Source organism: Carcharhinus amblyrhynchos, chromosome 35, assembly GCF_965287045.1.
Source record: "Carcharhinus amblyrhynchos chromosome 35, sCarAmb.v2.hapA, whole genome shotgun sequence".
Lineage (NCBI taxonomy): Eukaryota > Metazoa > Chordata > Chondrichthyes > Carcharhiniformes > Carcharhinidae > Carcharhinus > Carcharhinus amblyrhynchos.
Genome location: NC_137358.1, coordinates 8,080,856 through 8,107,402, shown reverse-complemented (window position 1 = coordinate 8,107,402; position 26,547 = coordinate 8,080,856). Strand labels below are relative to the sequence as shown.

General features: G+C 47.1%; 1 protein-coding gene across 2 annotated transcripts; it reads left to right on the top strand.

Annotated features, from left to right (window-relative positions):
* Positions 1-575: 575 nt before the first annotated feature.
* Positions 576-25,013, top strand: rcn3 (reticulocalbin 3, EF-hand calcium binding domain). Of its 2 annotated transcripts, none has more exons than XM_080217681.1 (7): positions 576-685; positions 2,684-2,912; positions 9,039-9,232; positions 15,482-15,660; positions 19,155-19,215; positions 21,434-21,633; positions 24,276-25,013. In XM_080217681.1, the coding sequence occupies exons 2-7, from the start codon at positions 2,689-2,691 to the stop codon at positions 24,381-24,383; spliced, it is 966 nt and encodes a 321-aa protein (XP_080073807.1). In that variant the 5' UTR covers positions 576-685; positions 2,684-2,688; the 3' UTR covers positions 24,384-25,013. The 2 variants fall into 2 exon arrangements, with proteins under 2 accessions (XP_080073807.1, XP_080073808.1); XM_080217682.1 differs by lacking the exon at positions 9,039-9,232 and adding an exon at positions 8,765-8,958.
* Positions 25,014-26,547: the final 1,534 nt, after the last annotated feature.

The following is a 26,547-nucleotide window of genomic DNA, read 5'->3' as shown; positions in this document are numbered from 1 at the left end:
GGGATTAGCGATTAAAAAATTGGAGTCCCGCCCTCCACCCGACGGGCAGCAGCGAATCAGGCTGCGAGTTGATGCATGACATGAAAATTAGCCAATCATAAATGGTCTCACCGGAAAGAGGGGCGGTCCCTGCTATGATTGACGTTAACATTAACCAATGATCTTATGGGGCCGGGTGACTTTTGCTCCAATAGGGAAGATCGGTCATTTGAGCAGCAAATCCGCCCCCTCGTTTGACGCCGAACGGGCATTCTTAATTTTTTTTAAAAATCGCGTTTTCTTTTTGTTTTACTCCGCTTATTAATTTGTGCTTATTTGTTTTGGGACCGTTAATAATAGAAACGGCAATGTTTTTGTTTTTGTCGCTGAGGCGGGGTTTTCTCGAAAATGAAATCCTGAGGGAAGAACGACAAGTACCAGAAGGCCGTACGGTCGTTGCGCAGGCGCAGAAACTCGCTCCTGTCAACGTGGCGATTCCCGACCAATCAGAAACCTCGTAAGTGGTGTGACGTCAGCCTGGAGGGTTCCACCAATCAGAAAGTCCGTAATAGATGGGCAGGCGCTGAGAGCGGAATGAAAGCGCAGCGCTGATTGGGTTATTTTCAGCCCGCCTCCCTGTGGTCTCAGTGTAACTTTTTTCACCCAGGCAATGATTTCAGCATCTTATCACACTGACTGATAACTGGTAAGATCTATCAGCTCATGTCAATAAGATAGCAGCAGATTTTAACTTATTGCAAAATAACAGTTTTTTAATGATGTTTTTATTAATGCAATTGTGTAATAACATTTTTTTATTATTAATGCAATTGTGTATTTTGCCACTTTTTAAAAAAAGTTTTAAGGAATGTTGGCAAATAGTTCATGTTAACTTTTGCTCTGGTATCAAAATTGTTGCCGCTTTGAAATTTGAGCACTTTTGCTAAGATGAATTAAATTAATCAAATCTGATTCCTTTCAAGGGGGGAAAAAAATTGTCTAAACCTTTTTTTTCAAGCGGTTTGAAGTGTCAAATTAGTGGAAAGTTAAGGCTGCTTCTGTCATATGGTAGGATAATGTTCTGAGAAAGAGGGGCAGTACTGTTTTTGGAAAAACTTGGTGCATGTTTGTTTATTGTTCAGAACTCGAGGGAAGAGTTTTGCAAAAACCCATTTACAGCCAGAAACAAGAAATGTTCTAAGTCTGCACACTTTTTTTTAACTTGTCCTTTGCGTGGCTTCAAGCTTTGTTTGGGGCGGGGGGGAACCAACAAGTGCTTAGAAAAAAAGGACTGCATTGCGGACATAGTCTTTAATAGGAAAGCAACCCGTTGTATGAACAGTTACTCCCATTTAAGCTAATTATAAACTCCCATTTGTTTTGAGCGATGAATTTCTACATGTCTTTCTGACCCAGACTTTGAAGCCAAAATTAATTTTTGTTTTGGACAAGTATATTTGACAAGCTTGGAATGTAGGGGGGGTGAATACCGAGTGTTCACTTTTAAATGTGCTGGAAATAATTAACAGATTAAATAAATCTGTCATTTGGTATACTCAACATTTAAGAACCGTTCGGTCTACTTTTCTCACAATTTTATCTACACGATCTGACAACGGTGATGTGTCCATTTATCTGTTGGATGAGGTGGAGGGGGGAGAAAACTTGGCTTTCTCTCTGGGTATTGGGACATGTTCTGTGCTATGTGAAGCACAGAAATGTGCCAATTCTTCGACAACCTGGCATGCTGTGGAACTACGTTTGCAGAGAGAGCTGTGTGAATCCTTTCCAAATACCGCCCTGGTTGTTCCTGTCCTTTTGTGATGGTAGCTGAATGAGCTGGTTCCACTAGTAAAGAGGGACGATAGCCAAAGGACACCGTTATAACATAACTGGAAAGGAGAGATGGGGGAAAGATGAGATTTACTTTTCAAATTAACTCCACAAATTTTACGATTTTTGATGTGCGTCCCCAGTAAGGGCAGGTAGTCAATCTAATGCTAATAACTACATGTATGTACTGCACCTGGCATTTGTACAGTACCTTTCTTTTAACAGAATAAAATGACCCACTGGTGCTGACAGAACACATCCTCAGTAAAGTTTATTTATTAGTCACAAGTAAGGCTTACATTAACACTCCAGTGAAGTTGCTGTGACATTCCCCTGCTTTGATCCCAATTCTGTCACCCCCCCCCACTCACTGACCCTCCAATCTCTAAACTCACCCTTCACACATTTCCCTGAGTAACGTCTCAGCCTCATTAGCGACAAGTTTGGAGTGTTACTCTTTGGCAGAGTCAGATAGCTTTTCCAAAGGAATAGCATGGGGACAGAGTGGGCTGAATAGCCTCCTCCCTCTGTGCTGTATCATGGTGTGATCTTGGTAATTTGTAAAATTTACTAGTTCATTAAGACCATGTCTGCAATGCGATCTGTTTTTTCTACTTCCCTTGAAACAAAGCTTGAAGCTGTGCAATGCACATTTCAAATAATTCACCAGCCACACCTTTTTTTCCTGTAAAAGGATCATTTGGATCCAAAACCCCCTCTACAGATGCTGCTGAGTTTATCCAGCATTTTCTATCTCAAACTTCCCGCAGCCCCCGTGTTCTGTTTTTAGATTGTATTGTGTGTTTAACTTGTTACAGCTCACATTTCCTACACTCCCCCTCTTTCTCTGTGTTCTCTCTCTCTCCTGCAGTGAGAATGAAATCGCTAGTTCTGCCTTGCCTGCTGGCTGTGTGGGCTTCCGTGGCCTTTTGCAAGCCCACCTCTGAGAAGAAGGACAGGGTCCATCACTCCATCGATCTGGGCGAACGAGACCCCGATGACCAGAAAGGCTTCCAGTTTGACCATGAGGCTTTCTTGGGCAAGGAAACAGCTAAGACCTTCGACCAACTCACCCCGGAGGAGAGCAAAGAGAGACTGGGGTAATGCAGAATAACATTTCTAATCAGTTTCCCCCCCCCACCCTTCTAAACCCCTCCCCTCCTCCCCAATGCATCCCCTCCAACCTCTAACTCAACCCTTCACACGTCCTGTTGGGTAACCTCTACATTCTGCACCCTTTCCTTCCAAAGTAAAGTTTCTCTATTAGTCACAAGTTGGCTCACATTAACACCGCAGTGAAGTTACTGTGAAAATCCCCTAGCCGACGCAGGGCGGCACAGCGGTTAGCACTGCTGCCTGACAGCGCCAGGGACCCGCGTTCTATTCCTGGCTCAGGTCACTGTCTGTGCGGAGTTTGCACATTCTCCCTGTGTCTGCGTGGGTTTCCTCCCGCAGGCCGAAAGACGTGCTGGTTAGGTGTGTTGACCATGCTAAATTCTCCCTCAGTGTACCCGAACAGGCACCAGACTATGGCAACTGAGGGATTTTCACAGTAACTTCATTGCAGTATTAATGTAAGCCTTTGGCTTAATTGGTGTACCCGAACAGGCATCAGACTATGGCAACTGGGGGGGTTGTCACAGTAACTTCATTGCAGTATTAATGTAAGCCTTTGGCTAATAAATGAACTCCAAGTTACTGTGAAAATCGCCACACTCAGCGCCTATTCAGGTACGCTGAGGGAGAATTTAGCATGGCCAATGCACCTAACCTGCATGTCTCTATGAATGGTATGTTTTGTCTGTATAGCACACAAGAAACAATACTTTTCACTGTAGCCCAATACATGTGGCAATAATAAATCAAATTAGAAGTTTCAGAGTGTTACTCTTGGTGATTTAATTGTTGCTGATAACATCCATTAGCTGTTGCAGTTGAATGAGTTGCGTTTGAAGAGATTGTTGCTTTGGATAAGCTTGTTTCTAGCACAACTTGTTCCTGATAATTTAGTTGCACCTGGCTGGCAGCAAACTAATATTTTGCAGCCCTCTCTATTGTAACATGTGAAACAGTTTGCTGGGGGCAATGTCTCTCTTGTTTTTGGGGCAAGGTGGGATTGGGAAGCTTGGGGGAAGAATCAAGGATTGAGGACTGCTTTTGATTTGGTGCAAGTTGTTGACGCTTTGAAAGTCTGAGTTACTTCTGCGTTCTGCCCTTGCTGTAAACCGGTGTGGAGACTGATTTTCTTTTTTAACCTCCCCTCCTCACTTTGTAATCGACTTGTGGTCTGTTCCTTTCATCTGGGCTGCCGCTGCTTCCCGCACTTCCTTGTCTGTGAGCTGAGTTGGCAGTGAGGGACCCATTCCCTCCCCCAGCCCCCACTCCTCCTGTGCAAGAACCAAATGTTGAATGAGACGTGGCAGAGGAATGAACTGCAGCCCACGTGGCCCCTCTCTGTGCAAGCCCAGACCCATCATTATTTCTCCAGCTATTAAATGCTCACAGCAGAGGCTGCAGCAAATCAGTTAGAATCATAGAATCCCTGCCGCGTAGGAGGAGGCCATTCAGCCCATTGAGTCCGCACCAACTCTCCAACAGGGCAGCCCACCCATGGATTTTCACAGTACCTTCATTGCAGTGTTAATGTGAGCCTACTTCTGACACTAATAAATACACCTAAACTGTATTGACCCCACTCACTTGCACATTTTGGACACTAAGGGACAATTTAACATGGATAATCCACCTAACTTGCACATCCTTAGACACTAAGGGGCAATTTAATGGTTATCAGTTTAAAACTTAAATTAGGCTTGTAATGAGCAGTGATGCCAAGGGTGAGTTCCTAATCATAGAATCAGTACAGTGCAGAAAAGGCCATTTGACCTGTTGGTCAGAATTTTACTGCACCACAAGAATCTTGAGTGGGCGAGGGACAGAGCATGGAAAGGTCTTTGAACATCGGGTGGGATTTTATGGTTTCGGTACGAGCAAGGCTGTAAAATCCCGCCCGCCAACTCTGACAGAGTATCTTAGCCAGGCTCCCCCCCACCCCCCCCCCCCCCCCCCGCCCCGTTGCATCCGTGTAATCCAACACACTTACCATCTATCCTACACATCTTTGGTCGCTAAGGGCCAACTTAGCATGGCCAGTCCACCTAACCTGCACATCTTTGGACTGTGGGAGGAAACCAGAGCACTTGGAGGAAATTTTTTTGTTTGTTTATTAGTGTCACAAGCAGACTTACATTAACATGGCAATGAAGTTGCTTTGAAGAAACCCGTGCAGACACGGGGAGAATGTGCAGACTCCGCACAGACAGTGACCCGAGGCCGAAATTGAATCCGGGTCCCTGACGCTGGGAGGCAGTGGTGCTAACCACCATGCTGCTGTGGATTGAGGGAGGGAGGGAGAGGGGGCACATTTAGCGGTGGGATTTCAAAACCTACCCCCTGCTGGTGAATGGAGGTTGGATGTTCAGCCTCAGCAGCAGCGACTGCTATTGGCATCCGGGCTGAGATGGGGAACTCTCACCAGGTGAATAAGGCATGGCCACCATCTCAGTAGGCATAGTGGCCAGTGTGACTCGCGCCAGCATGGGGAAATGTCCCCCTCATAGTCAGGGGGAAGCATTGTCACACATGTGGCCAGTTGCTCAACCATGGGAGGAGGTTACAAGACTCTAATAGTGAAGCTCAATACTGCCCTCAGCTGGCAGTGACTTCACTAACCTCTTTCCTTCCATCTGTCATCATTCAGTCATGGCCCCAGCTTTGCAACATCTGCATCCCTCAATCAACCCCCATTAGTTGCATTATTCTATCATGGGATGTGGACATCATAGAGATTTACAGTATGGAAACAGGCCCTTTGGCCCAACTTGTCCATGCCGCCCTTTTAAACCCTGAAGCTGGTCCCTACTGCCTGCATTTGGCCCATATCCCTCTATACCCATCATACCCATGTAACTATCTGAATGCTTTTTAAAAGACAAAATTTTACACGCTTCTATTACTATCTCTGTCAGCTTGTTCCAGACACTCATCACCTTCTGTGTGAAAAAAATTACCTCTCTGAATCCTTTTGTATTTCCCCTCTCTCACCTTAAACCTATGCCCTCTAGTTTTAGACTCTCCTACCTTTGGGGAAAGATATTGACTATATAGCTGATCTATGTCCCTCATTATTTTATAGATCGCTATAAGATCATCCCTCAGCTTTCTACGCTCCAGAGGAAAAAAGTCCCAGTCTATCCAGTCTCTCCTCATAACGCAAACCATCAAGTCCTGGTAGCATCCTAGTGAACCTTTTCTGCACTCTTTTTAGTTTAATAATATCTTTCCTATGATAGGGTGGCCAGAACTGAACACAATATTCCAAATGTGGCCTTAGCAACGTCTTGTGCAACTTCATCATTGGCAATGCTGGCATTTGTTGCCCATTCCCCCATTGCCCTTGAACTGAGTGGCTTGCCGTTCAGAGTCAACCACATTGCTGTGAGTCTGGAATCGCATAGGTCAGATTGGGTAAGGACGGAAGATTTCCTTCCCTAAAAGGCTACTGGCAAAACCAAATAGGTTTTCATGGTCATCATTACTGAGGCTGGCTTTTAATTTCAGATTTTTGTTAGGTTGATTGGCCATGCCTGTTTAGTGTCGGGAGGGGTTTGTCAGAGTAAATACATGGGGTTACAGGGAAAGGGCTTGGGTGGGATTGTTGTCAGTGCACACTCGAAGGGCCGAACAGCCTCCTTCAGCACTGTAGGGATTCTATCAACTGGATATAAATTCCACCAGCTGCCGTGGTGGGATTGGAATCCATCGCCCCAGAGCATTAGTCCGGACCTCAGGATTGCTGGCCCACTGACATTCTCTCAGTGCAACCCTCTTTCCCCCAATTGGTTTTTCCCATTAATGTATGTCTGTCTTGTGGCACAGTGGGTGAATTTACTGTCTGCTGTGGGCAATTACCAGCCAGAAGGTCCAGCTTCAAACTCCAGTGCCCACCATTGGAACTGCCTGGCTGGATCGAGGGGACAGCATTAGACAGGTTTGCAATTAGTGCTGAGCATTCTCACCCACTCCCATCACTAACGTTGTCAATGTTGGGGTAGGGGCAGGGTGGCTGGCTCTCATAGAATCCCTACAGTGCAGAAGGAGGCCATTCGGCCCATCGAGTCCGCTCCGACTCTTTGACAGTAGGTTACCTAGGTCTTCTCTCCTTTCCCATAACCCCACAAATTTACCCCACTAATCCATCTGATCTACACATCTATTGACACTAAGCGGCAATTTAGCATGGCCAATCCACCTAACCTGCGCATCTTTGGAGGTTGGGAGGTAAGCAGAGCACCCACAAACGCTGAGAGAATGCATTTATATAGCGTCTGATGACATCCTGAAATGTGTTTAAACCAGTTGTACTTTTTGAGATGCAGTTGCTGGTGGATTGTTCGCAGAAGTAGGAGTTATTTAGTTGCGAGTGTGGCGCAGTTGTGATGAATTAGCTGTGATATTTTTGTTAATTGTTGTGATGAAGGGAACGCAGCAGCCATTTTGTGCACAGCAAGCTCCCACAAAACAGCGATGCATTGATGATCTGTTCTGGGCATGGTTGAGAAATACTTGCCCAGGGCTTTGAGGATAACTCGCACAGCGTAGGGTGGAGGCGTTGTGGGGCGGGGAGGGTTAATATGTCATTTGAAAGGCAATGTTTGGGGACAAATCAGAATCATTACAGCACTGCAGGAGGCCATTCAGCCCATCATGTCAGCACCAGCTGTCCATATGAACAATTTACATAGTGTTGTTCTCCCACCATGCTTCCTTTTCAGATAGTCATAGAATCCTTCAGAGCAGAAGGAGGCCATTCGGGCCATTGAATCTGCATCAACAACAATCCCACTCGAGGCCCTACCCTTATAAGCCCATGTATTTACCCTACTAATCCCCCTGACACGAAGGGGCAATTCAGCATGGCCCATCCACCTAACCTAATCTCTCCTCCACCATAAACGTTGAGGTCATCCAAAACTCTGTTGCTCCATGTCTAAACTTGTGTCAAGTCTTGTTGGCCCCTCACACCTATGCTGACTGACCTGTTCAAGTAGGCGTACACTAACACTGCAATGAAGTTACTGTGAAAAATCCCTTAGTCGCCACACTCCTGTTTGGGTACACCAAAGGAGAATTGAGCACAGCCAATGCACCCTAACCAGCACGTCTTTCGGACTGTGGGAGGAAACCCATGCAGACTCCACACAGTGACCCAAGGCTGGGAATCAAACCTGGGTCCCTGGCGATGTGAGGCAGTAGTGCTAACCACTGTGCCACGCAATTCACTGAATGCCTTGATCGAACCTCCCTCCACCACAGCCCCACCGCACCTCTCCCTTGAGTACCACTCTGGGAGCCTTGGTCTGGGTCGTGTGCTCGGGTCACTGGAGTGAAACAATCTCCTAACTTTGGGAGGAAAAGTTTCAATTTTTTATTTAGTGTCACAAGTAAGGCTTACATTAACACTGCAATGAAAGTCACTGTGAAAATCCCCTAGTTGCCACACTCCGGCGCCTGTTCGGGTACCCTGAAGGAGAATTTAGCACGGCCATTGCACCTAACCAGCACGTCTTTTGGAGGAAACCCACACAGACACAGGGAAAGAATGTATAGACTCCGCACAGACAGTGACCCAAGCCGGGAATCGAACCGGGGTCCCTGGCGCCATGAGGCGGCCGTGCTAACCACTGTACCACCCATGAGAATGGTATGGTTGGGCTGTAGTTGATGGTCTATGCAGTCTGCGTCATTGGGAGGGAGGAGGGCGGGGGAGAAGAAGAGGAGGAGTTGGGGCTGGAGTGGAAGGGTGGGGGCATTTGGGTCTGGGGTGGGGTTAAAGGAGCAATTTTGGCTGAAGTGCAGAGGGTTTTTGATCAGCTCCGTAACTTGCTTGCAGAAAAATTGTAGATAAAGTGGACAGCGACTCGGACGGACTGGTTACCAGCTCCGAGCTGCGCGACTGGATGAAGCGAGTTCGGAGGCGCTGGTTGACCGAGAGCGTGGGCAGACAGATGGACATTTACGATACCAACAAGGACGGCAGAGTGGGCTGGGAGGAATACCACCAGCGGCTCTATGGCCACCTCTTAGGTAGGACCCCTCCCCCAACCCCCTTCTTGACTCTGACTTTCTGCCTGCCTTGTGTCTTCTCTTTTGCTGTGGTCTTCCAGGAAAATCGTTGACCGGATCGACCAGGACAAGGACGGCCTGGTCACAGCGGAGGAGCTGACTTCCTGGATCAAACGCGCTCAGAACCGCTACATCGACGAGAATGTCAATAGGAACTGGAAGGATTATGACAGTAATCAGGATGGGAAGGTGTCATGGGATGAGTACAAGAATGCTACGTACGGGTACTACCTGGGTAAGCTATCAGAAGGTGGCAGCTCCCCCCCCCCCCCCCCCAGCAAACCCCCTTTACAATGTGTGCACACCAGCCTCCATGATGGATGTACCACCCCCTCCCTCCGCTCTTCCCTCCTCACCCACTTTGCCAGACATGGCATCCCAGACACTGGCTTGTCCTCCAGGACTTCACACCCAAGAGGTCAACCTTGCCCATGACAGTCTTAGTGACCCTGGCACCCGTGGCTTTACCCAGCAGGGACGCTGCAGAAAAGTTCAGGACATTTCACGACTGTAAGCAACCCAGGATTGGGAGCAGGCCATCCAGCCCTTGGGTCTCTTCGGTCAATTGTAGAATCGCTACAGTGCAGGAGGAGGCCATTCAGCCCATCGAGAGTGCACCAACTCTCCCACAGAGCCCCTTAGTAAGAAGTCTCACAACACCAGGTTAAAGTCCAACAGGTTTATTTGGTAGCAAATGCCACTAGCTTTCGGAGCACTGCTCCTTCGTCAGGTGAGTCCTTTTTAACTTGGTGTTTTGAGACTTCTTACTGTGTTTACCCCAGTCCAACGCTGGCATCTCCACATCAGAGCTTCTTACCCAAGCTCTATCCCTGTAGCCTCACGTTCCCCTGCTAATCCCCCTAACCTGTACACGCCTGGGCATTCGGGGGCAACTTGGCATGACCCATACACCCAACCTTCACAACTTTGGATACTAAGCAACCATGGCCAATCCACCTAACCAACACATCTTGGGAATTTAGCATGGCCAGTCCACCTAATCCGCACATCTTTTGGAGCATGGAAGGAAACCAGAGCACCCAGAGGAAACCCACGCATACAAGGGAAGAGCATGCAAACCCCACACAGTGACCCAAGTTGGGAATCGAACCTAGGTCCCTGGTGCTGTGAGGCAGCAATGCTAACCACTTGAATGAAATTGGATGAGATTGTGGCTGATATGTGAACCAAGTCCTTATCCTTTATCATTGCTTTAACACCTTCTGGCTAACAAAAAAACTGCATCAATCTTGGTTTTAAAATTAACAATTGACCTTGCATCAATTATCATGATGCAGAGTTCCAAACGTTCTTCATCCTTGGTGTGTTTTCCTATGCATGTAAAAGATCTGGCCCTGATTTTCCAATTCTACCCCTGCCGTACCCCCTTCCCCAATTCTAGAGTCCCCACCCAGCAGAAATAATTTTACTCCATCTACCCCTTACAACTTGATTGAAGTTAAGGGAGTATTTTTATTCTTTTAATGGGATGTGGGTGTAATAAGTCCTCGGAGGCAGACGGTCCTTCACCAAAATCCCTTTATTTACAAGCCTGACAGCAGTTACAGAGCGCTTTCAGTTCACAGTCCACACTAGGAGTGCCAGAGGAACTGACACGCCTGGTTTAGTACAAAGCAAGAGGCTCCCTGATCGGCCCATCAATTTGACCCTTAATAACATTCTAACAGAGCCAAGGGTGGTGAATCTCTGGAATTCTCTGCCCGTTGAAGTGGTGGAGGCTGCCTCGCTAAATATTTTTAAGACGCGGGTTGATGGGTTTTTGATAAGAGAGGGGATTAAGGGTTATGGGGAGAAAGCGGGAAAGTGGAACTGAGCAGCGACAGATCAGCCATGATCTTATTGAATGGCGGGGCAGGCTCGAAGGGCTAGATGGCCTACTCCTCCTATTTCTTATGTTCTTATGTTCTTACGTACCTTAATTGCCTGATTGAAGTCGTTACACTGGGCCAGCATTTACTGCCCATCTAAGGGCAGGTGAAAGTCAGCCATATTGCCATGGATCTGGAGTCACATGTCGGCCAGACCGGGTAAAGACGGCAGATTTCCTTCCCTAAAGGACATTAGTGAACCAGATGGGGTTTTTCTTTTTTTGACAATTGATGATTGTCTCATGGTCACCATTATTGATACTAACTTTGATTCCAGTCCAATAATTTAATTTAAATTCCACCAGTTGCCTTGATGGGATTTGAACCCTGTCCCAAGAGTATTAGGTTAGGCCTCTGGATTACTAGTTGGAGTGACAATATCATTATGCCACCGTTTTCACCCGTCCGCAACCCCCCTCCCCCCGCCAATCTTTCTAAGTTCCAGAGAATTAGTTGGTCTCCCACATTCTGTCCACCATAAACGTTGAGATCATCCAAAACTCAGTGCTCCATCTCTGAACTTGTGTCAAGTTTTGTTTGGCCCCTCACACCTGTGCTCACTGACCTGTTTAAAATTTATTTACTTCCTGTCACAGGTAAGGCTTACATTAACACTGCAATGAAGTTATTGTGAAAAACCCCTAGTTGCCACACTCCAGTGCCTGTTCGGGTACACTGAGGGAGAATTTAGCACAGCCAATGCACCCTAACCAGTATGTCTTCTGGATGTGGGAGGAAACCCATGCAGACATGGGGAGAGTGTGCAAACAGCACAAACAGTGACCCAAGCCAGGAATCGAACCCGGGTTGCTGGTGCTGTGAGGCAGCAGTGCTAACCACCGTGCCACCATGCCAGGTCGAGTAATATCGTGATTTTATAGAGCTCGTTCTTATTTCCAGTTTCCTCCAGTATTTACACTCCACTAATTCTGGCCTCTTGTGGCCAGAATTGGTGGCCGTGCCTTCAGTTACTGATGACCCAACCTGTGGAAACCCCTCCTTACATCCCCCTCCCCACCACCATTCCACCTCACTGTCCTCCTTTTAAAACGCAACTTAAAACCTATCATTTTGACCAAGCCTTTAGTCACCTGTACACATCTCCTCGTGCCTCTCACTGTCATATTTTGTTTCATTATGCTCCTGGGAAGGGCCTTCTTATTTCATTAAAGGGGCTATTTAAATGCAAAGTGTTGTTGTCATACAGGACAGGAGGAATGAAGTGAAATACAGCACAGGAACGGGTCCTTCAGCCCTCCAAACCTGTGCTGATCATGATGCCCTAATAAACTTCAGCCCATACTCGGTTTGTATCCCTCTATTCCCTCCCTGTTCCTGTACCCATCCAGATGCCTCTTAAATGTTGCTAATGTGCCTCCTTCCGTCACCTCCTCTGGCAGCGCGTTCCAGACACCCTCTGCATGAAAAACTTCTCCTGCACATCTCCCTTAAACTTTCCCCCTCCGTAGCAGCCCCCCTCCCCCTGTGGTTTATTCACAATCTGGTCTCCAAGCTCCATTCGATTGGAGAGCCACTGGATCTACAGATCCCTCGCTCCTTGAAGATCCGGTTTGCTGCTCGATCCTCAAACTTTCCTCTGCCTGTCCAGGCATCCCAAACCACGATGGAGACGCTGGAAGAACGTGCAGACTCCGCACAGGCAGTGACTCAAGCCCGGAATCGAACCCGGGTCCCTGGCACTGTGAGGTCACTGCCTGTGTGGAGTTTGCACGTTCTCCCCGTGTCTGGGGGGGTGTTTTTCTGGGTGCTCCAGTTTCCTCCCACACTCCAAAAGATATGTCGGCTGGGTGGATTGGCCATGGTAAATTACCCCTTTAGTGTTCGAAGATGTGTAGGTTAAGGGAAGGTAAATGTGAGGTCCTGGGTAAGATGCTCTGAGTCGTCGCAAGCTCGATGGGCTGAATAGCCACTAGGGATTCTGAGTCTTTCCCCCTGCAGGGAAATGTGTGGAGATGGGTGAGACTGTGGGCATGCAGGAAGAATCTCCCTCACCAACCAGCCAAGCTGTGACCTGGTGCCTGTTTAAAAGTTCTGGTGATGAGACTATGATTCGAGTCAAATTTACACAGCGCACAACTGCCCTCCAGTGGACACCATTCAGTACTGCAAACATTCGGGAACAAAATTCAATTAAATGTAATCTTTTTTAAAGATGGGAGGTTTATGCTTGTTTAATTAGCTGCTTTTAGCTCTTCAGCTGAGGGAGAGGGGGACACATACTGATTTTCCTTTCCGCTCGTAACCTAGAGGCACTCGTGATGTTTTATTTAACTAAAACCTTTCGGCAAACTCTTTAACAAGGCGACTAACCTCCTTCGACCATGTCCCAGAGACCGAGGGGGAGAAAGGGAACAGCAATGGGTGACTCTGCTGCTGCTTTTTGTTTTAGTTTGAAATCTCCGAAAAATTAATTAGAGAGTCTCAGGGACATCACTTACCCCTTTAATCGCTCATCCATGATGGTTTGTAACCCTCAATAAGCTATTTGACCACGTGAACAGGATGGGAATAGAGGGATACGGTCCCCAGAAGAGTAGGGGGTTTTAGTTCAGTCGGGCAGCGTGGTTGGTGCAGGGTTGGAGGGCCAAAGGACCAGTTCCTGTGCTGTAATTTTCTTTGTTCTTTGTGGGCAATCACTGTAGTGATCTAGTCGCCGTTGGCTGATATCACCAAACCCTCCCCACTCTCCACAATCCCCAAGACCGGGGGAGCCAACATTGAACTGCCCTGGTCTGCGACTGAACATGTTATTTGTGAACATTCTATGTTCAGTCGCAGACCAGGAGGTGGCCATTCGGCCCATCAAACTTCCACCAATCACCATCCCACCCAGGCTCCTATCCCCGTAACCTCAAGTTTGTTTATTTGTGTCACGTACATTAACACTGCAATGAAGTTACTGTGAAAATCCCCCTAGTCCCCACGCTCCGGCACCTGTTCGGGTACACTGAGGGAGAATTTAACATGGCCAATGGTGTGTACTTATCTTGTACTTGCCCTGACACTAAGGGGCAGTGAGAGGATCCGGTTTGAAATTGTTAGTTCAAAGGGCTACTGTACCCTAGTTTTGTTTTTTTTTGGGTGGGGGGAGAGAAGAGGTGGAGTATTCGGCTGTACCTGTGAGTAATATCCAAAACGAGTGAAATAAAAAGTTGCCAGTTACCCGATCCTAATGATCTTTGATTTGAGGAGCACAGAATTTACACAAAGGTTTTTCTTGAATAAGAAACTGATCTCCTGTCAGCAAATGGGCTTTTTTTTCCTAATGAATGTTCTTAACATTCAATCATGACTGATTTTTTTTTTTCCTCATTCTCCTGCTTTTTCCCCATAACCCCTAATCCCCTTATTAATCAAGATCCTATCTATCTCTGTCTTAAAGACACTCAATGACCTGGCCTCCACAGCCTTTTGTGGCAAAGAGTTCCACAGACTCACCACTCTCTGGCTGAAGAAATTCCTCCTCGTCTCTGTTTTAAAGGATCGTCCCTTCAGCCTGAGGTTGTGCCCTCTGGTTCTGGTTTTTCTTACTACTAAAACATCCTCTCCACGTCCACAGTTTCCAGGCCTCGCAATATCCTGTAAGTTTCAATAAGATACCCCCTCATCCTTCTAAACTCCAATGAGTAGAGACCCAGAGTCCGCAACCATTTCTAATGTGACAAGCTCTTCATTCCAGGGATCGTTCTTGTGAACCTCCTCTGGACCCTTTCCAAGGCCCGGCACATCCTTCCTTAGATATAGAGCCCAAAACTGCTCACAATACTCCAAATGGAGTCTGACCAGAGCCTTGTACAGCCTCAGTAGTACACCCCTGCTCTTGTATTCTAGCCCTCTCGACATGAATGCTAACATTGCATTTGCCTTCCTAACTGCCGACTGAACTGCACGTTAACCTTAAGAGAACCTTGAACAATGACTCCCAAGTCCTTTTGTGTATCTGATTTCCTAAGCGTTTTCCCATTTAGAAAATAGTCTATGCTTCCATTCCTCCTACCAGAGCGCATAACCTCATACTTTTCCACGTTGTATTCCACTTCTTTGCCCACTCTCTTAACCTGTCCAAGTCCTGCAGCCTCCCACATCCTCGATACTACCCATCCCTCTACATATCTTTGTATCATCTGCAAACTTAACAACAGTGCCTTCAGTTCCTTCCTCCAAATCAAAAATCTGTCTTGGGGGTATTCAATATCTGAGCCTCCACTGCTCTCTGGGGGGGGAGGTGGGGGGTGGAATTCAAAAGCTCGTGCTACCAAATAAACCTGTTGGACGTTAACCTGGTGTTCTGAGACTTCTTACTGTGCCCACCCCAGTCCAACACCGGCATCTCCACATTCTGGATTAATAGTTTAGCGATAACCCCACCAGGCTGTGGCCCGAATCCATTTTGAAAATGACTGGATCCGCTTCCACCACTCGTTCAGGCAGCCACCTTCCGGATGGTCACTTGCTATGTTGGTGGTGTTCCGTTTCTTAAAAAAAAAAGTTCTCCATCTCCCCTTGTTCTTCTGCCAGTCATTCTCAAACCGCGTTACTGACCCTCTCGCCCACTTTCTTGTTCCTGCCCGCAGGTGAGGCGTTCGATGATGTTCCAGAAAAGGACAAGGAGGCCTACAAGAAGATGTACAAGCGGGATGAGCGCAGATTCAAGATGGCGGACAGAGACGGTGACCTCATCGCCACACGAGAAGAGTTCACCGCGTTTCTTCATCCAGAGGAGTTTGATTACATGAAGAGCATTGTCATCACGGTAGGCAGGGAGCCAAACTCAATTTAACTTCTGTTAGTTTTCCCTCAGCTTTTTAATTTGGTGTTAATCTTTCCCGGGACCATTCTCTCCATTCCTGTCTGCCGAATGTAGGCACTTTTTTTTTAAAAGGGCTTGCGTTTCTACAGCGTCTTTCCACACCATCTCCAAGCACCTTACAGACAATGAGGCTTTTGCGGTATTGTTAAGTCTTGGACGCAGCAAGATCCCACTAACGTTAAAGTGATCTGTATTTTTCTAATGGTTGAGTAAGGGATAAATATTGGTCAGGCCACACGGGAGACCTGCCCGTCGTGAATTCAATAAGGTCAGGCCTTTACAATCAGGGAGCTCATTCTCCCCGACCTCAATGAAGTCATTACACCTCCCCCCGCCTCTTTGAAATAGTGTCGTGGGATCCTTTGTCACGCCCGAGTAGGCAGCTGCGGCCTTGCTTTAGTATTGCATCTGGACAACGGTATCGCTAATAGTGCTGCATTCCCTCGGTACTGATCCAGAAAGTCGGGGTGTTTTCATTGCACTCCAAACCCCTGGGGTGGGACAATAGTCATGATGTGGGTATGCCGGCGTTGGACTGGCGTAAACACAGTAAAAAGTCTGACAACACCAGGTTTTAGTCCAACCGATTTATTTGATACTATACTCACAAGCTTTCGGGGTTAGTCCCTTCGTCAGGTGAATGGAGAGTTCTGGCCTCAGACAGAGCATATAAAGCACAGACAGTTTAGAGATTACTGATTAGAATGCGAATCCTTACACCTAACCTGCTGTTCAAGACCTGAAGTGGCTGATAATGTGAGTGGAAGGAGCACTGATCACAGTTTAAAGAGATGTGTATTGTCTCCAGATAGTACAGTAAGTGAGGTTTTGCAAACCCAGGCAAGCCACGGGGGTTACAGATAGTGCGACATGAACCCAAGATCCCTGTTGAGACCGTCCTCATGTGTGCGGAACTTGGCTATCAGTCTCTGTTCAGCGACTCTGCGCTGAACAGAGACTGTTCGCCAACAGGTTCCTGTTGGCGAACACTTCAGTGGTCACGGGCATTCAGCCTCTGACCTTCGGGTAAGCATTCTCCAAGGCGGCCTTCACGACACACGACAGCGCAGAGTCGCTGAACAGAGACTGATAGCCAAGTTCCGCACACATGAGGACGGTCTCAACAGGGATCTTGGGTTCATGTCGCACTATCTGTAACCCCCGTGACTTGCCTGGGTTTGCAAAACCTCACTTACTGTACTGTCTGGAGACAATACACATCTCTTTAAACTGTGATCAGTGCTCCTTCCACTCACATTATCAGCCACTTCAGGTCTTGAACAGCAGGTTAGGTGTAAGGATTCGCATTCTAATCAGTAATCTCTAAACTGTCTGTGCTTTATATGCTCTGTCTGAGGCCAGAACTCTCCATTCACCTGACGAAGGGACTAACCCCGAAAGCTTGTGAGTATATTATCAAATAAATAGGTTGGACTAAAACCTGGTGTTGTCAGACTTTTTACTGTGGGACAATAGTGCCAGAACTGATGGTGTTGTTAGCAAACCTAATCCAAACTCCGCCCAATATCCGCACACTCATAAGAACTGACCTCCATTTGGACCTGTTTCCCTGTCAGCCGTTGTGGGACCACGTGGTCCCAGGATAAGGGGTAAGCCATTCAGGACTGAGAACAGGAAGAACTTCTTCTTTGAGTTGTGAACCTGTGGAATTCTCTACCACAGAAGGCTGTTCAGGATCAGGGGCACAAGTTCATGATAACGGGAGGGGCGGAGATGTGCAGGGCCTGGGATGCGCTGCCAAGTGAGGTGGTTGAGGCAGACACATTGGCGACATTTAAGACTTAACTGGACAGACACATGAACAAATGGGGAATAGAGGGATCCACGTTGTTGGTTTAGATAGGACAGCATAATTGGCACAGTCTTGGAGGGTCGACGGGCCTGTTCCTGTGCTGTTATTTGCTCTTTATGTTCAGGAGGGAGCTGGACATGGCTAAAGGGATCGAGGGGTCTGGAGAGAAAGTGGGAGCAGGATACTGAGATCCGCCATGACCATATGGAATGGTGGTGCAGGCTCGATTGGCCTCCTTGGACACCAACTTTCTATGTCAATAATAGAGCCCTAACTGAGACAAGCTAACTCAGCAAATGACACAAGCAGGACGAGATGGGAGTTATCCTAGTTCTCGGCCTGCTAACCTGACTAGCGTGTCTCTGGAATCACTTTGACAGAGACAGCCAGTAGTTAGGGCCGTACAGCACACATTGGGCACATGCCAGCCCTTTGAAAAAGCCATCCAACTCATTGTACCACCCCACTCTTTTAACCAGAGCTCTGCCACGTACTTGGCTGGTTCCCTTCTTTACGTTACGATTGAATCTTTTTCCAAAGGGTCAGTTAGCTCAGTTGACCAGGATGTGGTGCAGAATGAAACTAACAGTGCAGCTTTGATTCCTGGCTTGGGTCACTGTCTGTCTGTGTGGAATCTGCACATTCTCTGCGTGGGTTTCCTCCAGGTGCTCCGGTTTCGTCCCACAGTCTGAAAGACATGCTGGTTAGGGTGCATTGGCCATGCAAAATTCTCCCTCAGTGTACCCGAACAGGTGCCGGATTGTGGCAATTAGAGCATTTTCACAGTAGCTTCACTGCGGTGTTAATGTAAGCCTACTTATGACACTTGTAAATAAACTTCACCTTTTTAAACCCTGCCACAACAGCCTCCTCTGGTCAATCCCAGTTTCTCCACATAACTGAGCTCTTCCCAGGTCTTGCACCCTCAGGTCACTGTCTGTGCAGAGTTTGCACGTTCTCACCGTGTCTGCATGAGTTTCCTCCAGGTGCTCCAGTTTCTTCCCACAGTCCAAAAGACGTGCTGGTTAGGTGCATTAGCTATGCTAAATTGCTCCTTAGTGTCAAAAGATGAGCCGGTTAGGCAGATTGGACAGTAAGGGGCAATTTATCATGGCCAGTGATAAGGTGGGGGAGGGGACCTGGGTAAGATGCTCTGTCAGAGGGTCAGTGCAGACTCAATGAACCGAAATGACCTCCTCCAGCCCTGTAGGGAACCTATAATTTCACAGGGCAGTTGACAAGAGTCTGTGGGCCAGACCAGGTAAGGACAGCAGATTTCTTTCACTAAAGGGCATTGGTGAAGCAAATTTAATCACTTGTATTTAAATTCCACCAGATCCCATGACGGGATTTGAACCCTTGTGCCCAGACTATTAGCCTGGATTACTAGTCCAGTGACATTACTGCTACGACACAAGAACAGTCCTGTCAGAGCTAATGGTTTTTGTAGGCTTCTCAAAAGGCCGAACATCTGCACTTATAAAGAACAATAGGTTGAGAACCCCAACCATAAAACTACTATCTGTTGATGCTGGCACAAAGTGGTTGGTTTGAATGGCCTCACTCTGCTGTATAGTCTATGACTGAATCTGTGAAAGGTGCTAACATCTTTTTCCTTCTCCAGGAAACCATTGAAGACATCGACAAAGATGGTGATGGAATGGTTGATGTGAAAGAATACATCAGTAAGATTCTTACCTTTCGCTCTCCCACTGTAATTTCACCTTTAGGTGACGATAATGTTGGGTTAATTTTTTAAGTGTGGGTTTCTTCGGGGTGCTCTGGTTTCCTCCCACAGTACAAAGATGCGCTGGTTAGGTTGATTGGCCATGCTAAGTTGTCCCTTAGTATCAGGGGGACTAGCAGGTTAAGTGTATGGGGCTCTGGGAATAGGTTCTGGGTGGGATTGGAGTCAGTACAGAGACAATGGGCCAAAAGGCCACCTTCTGTACTGTGGGGATTCTATGGTGTTGTCACGGCACAGACCCCCTACTGTCTGCAAAAACGGAATGTCATCTTCAGCTAGAAATTTTAGGGCGTCACAGTGCTGCCTCACAGCACCAGGGACCCGGGTTCAATTCCTGATCCCTGGCTCTGTGTCGAGTTTGCACATTTTCCCCCGTGTCTGTGTGGGTTTCCTCCGGGTACTCCAGTTTCCTCCCACAGTCCAAAGATGTGCCGGTTAGGTTGATTGGCTATGCTAAATTAACCCAAGTGTCAGGGGGATTAGCAGAGTAAAAAAATGAGGGGTTATGGGAATAGGGCCGAGGTGGGATTGTGGTTGGTGCAGACTCGATGGGCTGAGTGGCCTCCCTCTGCACACTGGGGATTCTATCATTCTAGCCATCCCAAAGGAGTGACTAGACCTGTTCAGAGTTTGTGTTGTAATATTGCTCCTCAGGGGGGTGCCCGCCCCTAAGCACTTAACAAGTGATATTGAAGTGTTGTAGTTGTGGAAATGCAGCACCCAATTTGTGCATAGCAAGATCCCAAAACCAGCAATGGGATAAATGACCAGGTAATTCTCTTTTTTTGTGTGTGTGATGATGACTATGGCATAAATGTGGCCAGGACACCATGGTCCCTACCCTTCTTCAAAATAGTGCCATGTAAGTTCTTGCATTCACTTACAAGGGTAGGTGGGACCTGGTTAAACGTCTGACCTCAAAAGATGAGATGTGGTTCCATCCATTTGGAACCCTAGACCCAATTTTTCTTTTTTTTTGTTCATTTGTGGGACATGGGTGACGCTAGCTGAACTAGCATTTATTACCCATCTCTCATTTCCCTTAGCGGACAGTTGAGAGTCAACCACATTGCTGTGGCTCTGGAGTCACATGTAGGCCAGACCGGGTAAGGACGGCAGATTTCCTTCCCTGAAGGACATCAGTGAACCAGATGGGTTTTTCTGACAATGGGTCATCAGTAGATTCTTAATTCCAGATTTTCTTTTTATTGAATTCAAATTCTATCATCTGTTGTAGTGGGATTTGAACCTGGGTCCCCCAAACATTAGCTGAGTTTCTGGATTTATTAACCACCAGTCCATTGCCTCACGTTGAATACAAAGGAGTGCCTCTATTTTAAATAGATTATGTAGAACTGTTTGGTTCAATGCGCTTTTTAAACGATTGTAGATTATTATGGAATACTTAAATAGACTCTGTAGACTATTTGCTGTGGAATGATGTTTAAGTAGACTGTTCTGATGAGTCCTTCAAGGAAGCCTTGCTGCACAGTGGTTAGTACTGCTGCTTCACAGTGCCAGGGACCGAGGTTCAGTTCTGGTCTTGGGTAACTGTCTGTCTGTGCAGTGTCAGCGCGTTCTCCCTGTATCTGCATGGGCTTCCTCCGGGTGCTCCAGTTTCCTCCCAGTGCTCCAGTTTCCTCCCACAGTCTGAAAGACATGCTGGTTAGGGTGCATTGGCCATGCTAAATTCTCCCTCAATGTACTCAAACAGGCATTGGAGTGTGGCGACTGTGGTCAGTCTGTGTGAAGTTTGCATGTTCTCCCCATGTCTGCGTGGGTTTCCTCTCTCAGACCGAAAAACGTGCTGGTTAGGTGCATTGACCTGAACAGGCGCTGGCTGGAGTGTGGCAGCTAGGGATTTTTCACAGTAGTTTCATTACAGCGTTAATGTAGGCTTACTTCGGACACTAATAATAAACTTTAAGAACTTCTAATGCATTGGCTGACACAGTTGTGTGGATAGATACTCTGGCTAATTAAATTGAGTTGACTGTTGTCAACATTTATAGAATAGTTAGTTATATATTCTTCCTTGATAACCTGCGTCCCTGGTTTCAGTCCTTTGTGTTGGCTTGGCTTTAGATGTTTGACTTGGAGTGCTGACGTTCCCCAGACACAACCGTAACACTCTGTCTTTAACGTGTCCCCGACAGGTGACATGTACACGCCTGAAGATGGCGAACCAGAACCCGACTGGGTGAGGAGCGAAAAGGAGCAGTTCCGAGACTTCCGCGACGCAAACAAGGATGGGAAGCTGGACCGCACCGAGATTGAACGTTGGATTCTCCCAGCAGATTACGATCACGCAGAGTCGGAGGCCAAACATCTTATCCATGAGTCAGACAAAAACCAGGTCAGAGTTCATGGGTTTTTTTATTCACATTGCAAGACTTCACCAGGTCATTCCTCTCTCGTACCCCCAACCTTTGTCTTTGCTCCTGCCTTCAGAACCTCCTGTTCTGCCATCCTGTCTCGTGCTCCTTCTCACCACTCTCTCTCCTCTCACACTGAGACATGTTTCCCTTCTATGCATACTTTGCGCACTCTCACCTTTTTTATATCATGTTTTTTCATTCACATTTGCTGCCCGTTCATTTGTGCTGTCATTTCCTTTCCTGCCGTGCCTTCCCCTCACACGACGTTCCCTTTCAAAAGTTTGTTTATTTGTGTCACAAGTAGGCTTACATTAATACTGCAGTGAAGTTATTGTGAAAATCCCTCCTCTCGCATCCTGTTGTGTGGACTTTGTGTGTGTGTGGTGTTAAGTGTAAGATCTTGCCATGGATAGGGGATGACTGGCAGAAGGCAGAGAGTGAGGATAAAGGGGTCTTTTTCAGGATAGCAGCCAGTGACTAGTGCTGGGACCACAACTTTTCTCATTAACAATTTGGAAGCAGGAACTGAAGACTTTGTTGCTAAGTTTGCAGATGATACAAAGATATTTGGAGGGACAGGTAGTATTGAGGCAGCAGGGGGGCTGCAGAAGGACTTGGACAGGTTAGGAGAGTGGGCAAAGAAGTGGCAGATGGAATACAATGTGGAAAAGTGTGAGGTTATGCACTTTGGAAGGACGAATGGAGGCATAGACTATTTTCTAAAAATGCTTTGGAAATCAAACGCAAAGGGACTTAGGATTCAAGATTCTCTTACAGTTAACATGCAGTTTAGGAAGGCAAATGCAATGTTAGCATTCATGTAGAGAGGGCAAGAATACAAGAGCAGTTGTGTACTCTGTATAAGGCTCTGGTCAGACCCCATTTGGAGTATTGTGAACAGTTTTCAGCCCCATATCTGAGGAAGGGCGTGCTGGCCTTGGAAAGGGTCCAGAGGAGGTTCACAAGAACGATCCCTGGAATGAAGAACTTGTTGATGAGGAATGGCTGAGGACTCTGGGTCTGTACTCGTTGGAGTTTAAAAGGATGATGGGGGATCTTATTGAAACTTACAGGATACTGCGAGGCCTGGATAGAGTGAACATGAAGAGGTTGTTCCCATTAGTAGGAAAAACTGGAACCAGAGGGCATAACCTCAGGCTAAAGGGACGATTTAAAACAGAGATGAGGAGGAATTTCTTCAGCCAGAGAGTGGTGAATCTGTGGAACTCTTTGCCGCAGAAGGCTGTAGAGGCCAGGTCATTGAGTGTCTTTAAGACAGAGGTAGATAGGTTCTTGATTAATAAGGAGATCAGGGGTTATGGAGAAAAGGCAGGAGAATGAGGATGAGAAAAATATCAGCCATGATTGAATGGTGAGGCAGACTTGATGGGCCGAGTGGCCTAATTTTGCTTTTATGTCTTATGATCTTGTGTGCTGCCTTGCTACCTTATCCTTTAAGCTGCTCTCCTTTCCTGTCCCTCCCCACATCATGATGTGGGTATGCCGGCGTTGGACTGGCGTAAACACAGTAAAAAGTCTGACAACACCAGGTTTTAGTCCAACCTATTTATTTAATATACTCACAAGCTTTCGAGGGGACTGCCTCTTCGTCAGGTGAATGGAGACATTGGGGAGACCATGCAGATGCTACAACAACGGATGAATGAACATCGCCCGACAGTCACCAGGCAAGACTGTTCCCTTCCTGTTGGCGAATGTCTCCATTCACCTGACGAAGAGGCAGTCCCCTCGAAAGCTTGTGAGTATATTATCAAATAAATAGGTTGGACTAAAACCTGGTGTTGTCAGACTTTTTACTGTACTCCCCACATCACCAGCAATGGATGCAAGCTTTAAAAGTTGCACGGATCAACAGGTACTAATTGTGTTTTCTTTAAAGTTTATTATTGTCACAAGTAGGCTCATATTAACACTGCAATGAAGTTACTGTGAAAATCCCCTGGTTGCCGCACTCTGGCGCCTGTTCGGGTACACTGAGGGAGAATTTAGCACGGCCAATGCACCTAACCAGCACGTCTTTTAGACTGTGGGAGGAAGCTCTCACAGACATGGGGAGAACATGCAGACTCCACACAGTGACCCATGTGGGGAATGGAACCTGGGATCCCTGGTGCTGTGAGACAGCAGTGCTAACCACTGTGCTGTCTCTACCAGCTCTTTGCAAGCAGTTAGCCTCTCAGCACCAGGGATCCAGGTTCGATTCCCAACTTGGGTCACTGCCTGTGCAGAGTCTGCACGTTCTCCCTGTGTCTGCGTGGGTTTCCTCCCGCAGTCCAAAAGACATGCAGGTTAGGTGCATTGGCCGTGGTAAGTTCTCCCTCCAGTGTACCCGAACAGGCACCAGAGACTGGCAACTAGGGGATTTTCACAGTAACTTCATTGCAGTGTTAATATAAGCCTACTTGTGACACTAATAAATAAACTTTTTTGAGCTGAACAGCCTCTTTTTATTTTTCCAAGCTGAGCTTAAGATTTTCACAGCCCAGGTGAGATTCCTGGAAGAGAGTCGGATTCTCCTGTTCCGATTGAACCTCCACCCACTTTCCCGACCCCCATATTAACCCTCTTTGTCTTTTCTTTCTGTGCTGTCTACCTGCAGGACGATAAACTGACCAAACAGGAGATTTTGGACAACTGGAATATGTTTGTTGGCAGCCAAGTGACCAATTACGGGGAGGACCTGACACGAAAGCATGACGAGCTCTGATCTTTGGTTCAATATTTTCCCCATCAATGAACCCAATCTGAATCAGCCAATCGTGACCGAATTGCAGCATTTCACGCGTAGCTAACCCAGGACTCGGGAAGATTTGAATAATCATCAAAAAACGTTAATTGTATTTATTTAATTGATTTTGATTTTTGATTTTGGCCCTCCTGAATTTCCATCAAGTTGCCCCTGCAGCCCAGCTCTGCCCACCCCCCGCTTCCTACCAACAAAAAAAAACTAGGGGCTGCAAAAGTAGTTCTGGCGCAGAAAAACTTAACACAATCTGACTTTGCAATGAATGGGGGAACGTTGCAATGTCCCAGAAATGAATCAAATCTGTGCCATCAATTTTTATTGGTGGGATTGTAATTGGAATAACTTACCCTTGGAAGGGTTTGGGATTCTTAGTTCTGTGTTTTTTTTTGAGTCCCACCCCACCCCAATAATCTCTGATTTCAGCTGGATAGCTCAAATCAGCGGGCATTCTGGGCAGGGTCCTCCGTACAACCTCCAAGGAGAACTTGATGGAAAGCTCATTTCTTGCCGTGCCAGGGCTGGTAACCTCTGTCCTAGAGCAGGCAAAGTCTGGAAATGTCCAACTGATGCCATGTACTTTTTTCCACCACCCCCCCCTCCGCCCCAACAAACACCTTGAGGGCACACACAATGCCTCAACTGTTGGCAGAGTCCAAAGAAGTAGTGGCCTCTGGGTGAGGGGTCCCAGCGAAGGAGGCATTGGAGAGCATGGCCGAGTCACAGTTTTACAGTACAGACAAAGAGGCCCTTTGTCTGTGCCGACTATCAAGCACCCATCTATTCTCATACCCATTTTCCCACACCACCGGGGGCAATTCTTGAAGTGTTCGCAAATTTGGCCATTCGCGGACTAACCCCTCATTTGTTGGCAAGTGAGGCAATGGCCTAGTGGTATTATCTATTAGCTGAGTTTCTGGATTAATGGTCTGGGGACCTGGGTTCAAATCCCGCCACGGCAGATAGTGGAATTTGAATTCAATAGAGGGGGGAAAAGAGTCTGGAATGAAGAATCTACTGATGATTAATTGACTAATGTCAACTATCGGAAAAACCCATTTGGTTCACTAATGTCCTTTTTTAGGAAAGGAAATCTGCCATGCTTACATGGTCTGACCTACGTGTAACTCCAGAGCCACAGCAATGTGGTTGACTTTCAACAGCCCCCAGGCAACTAGGGATGGGCACTATATGCCAGCCAGTGACACCCATGAATATTTAAAAAGAAAATCTTCCGTGGGAACTAACGTTGGCTGGTTCTTGTTGCCAGCCTTGGGGGCAGGAGCCAAATTGAGAATCAAACCCAGTTCCCCAGAACATTAGTTGAGTTTCTGGATTAATAGATAACGCCATCACCTCCCTAATTGGGAATCAACTTCCAGCTTGCCAAAGCAGGTTCCTCTAACTTCTTCCCCCAGCAATGTCAGAGCTGTGGACAACCATGACCTTACTCCAGTGTTGGTCAGCTCACCATACTTTTGATTTATTTGATTTATTGTCACAGGCATTAGTATTCGGTGCCTACTCCTAGACATGACCCAGTTTGTGAGCAGAATGCATAATTTCTAAGCTGCTCAAAGGGATACAAACCACAGGATTTAAACACTCCCAGTGCCCACACTGTTCCTTGCTATGCTAACTTCCTTGTGCCAAATTGATTCCCAGGGTCTGATACTGTGAAAATAGGGCTTCCTGAGCCTCCAGCGAGCTAAACTGCACACCACTGACTCCTCAGCACTGCTGATCTTTGTGCAGTGTCATTGAATGTTTGGGGATAGTTGTGCTGAATTTAGCCTCATTTGGAAAGGGTGGGGACAGAACTCCCCACTGGGAAAGACTTGAATTGGTATCAGGAGGGATGGTGCAATGGCCTGCCCATTCTTCATGTTCTGCTATGATTGGTAACCACTCAGAGGTCCCTCATGAACCATGGCTGGGAATCAGAGAATCCCTACAGTGCAGAAAGAGGCCATTCAGCACCAGCTCTCGGACAGAGGATCTAACGCAGGGCCTATCCCCATAACCGCACACATTTACACAGCCAATCCATCTAACCTACAGATCTTTGGACACGAAGGGGCAATTTAGCATGGCCAGTCCACCCTAACCTGCACATCTTTGGAGTGTG

Bases quoted from the DNA above. Each gene is read 5' to 3' on its own strand.
- rcn3 (XM_080217681.1), top strand. From the start codon at position 2,689: ATGAAATCGCTAGTTCTGCCTTGCCTGCTGGCTGTGTGGGCTTCCGTG. The intron at 2,913-9,038 runs GTAATGCAGAAT...GTGGTCTTCCAG, and splicing joins GAGAGCAAAGAGAGACTGGG to GAAAATCGTTGACCGGATCG. The intron at 19,216-21,433 runs GTAAGATTCTTA...TGTCCCCGACAG, and splicing joins TGATGTGAAAGAATACATCA to GTGACATGTACACGCCTGAA.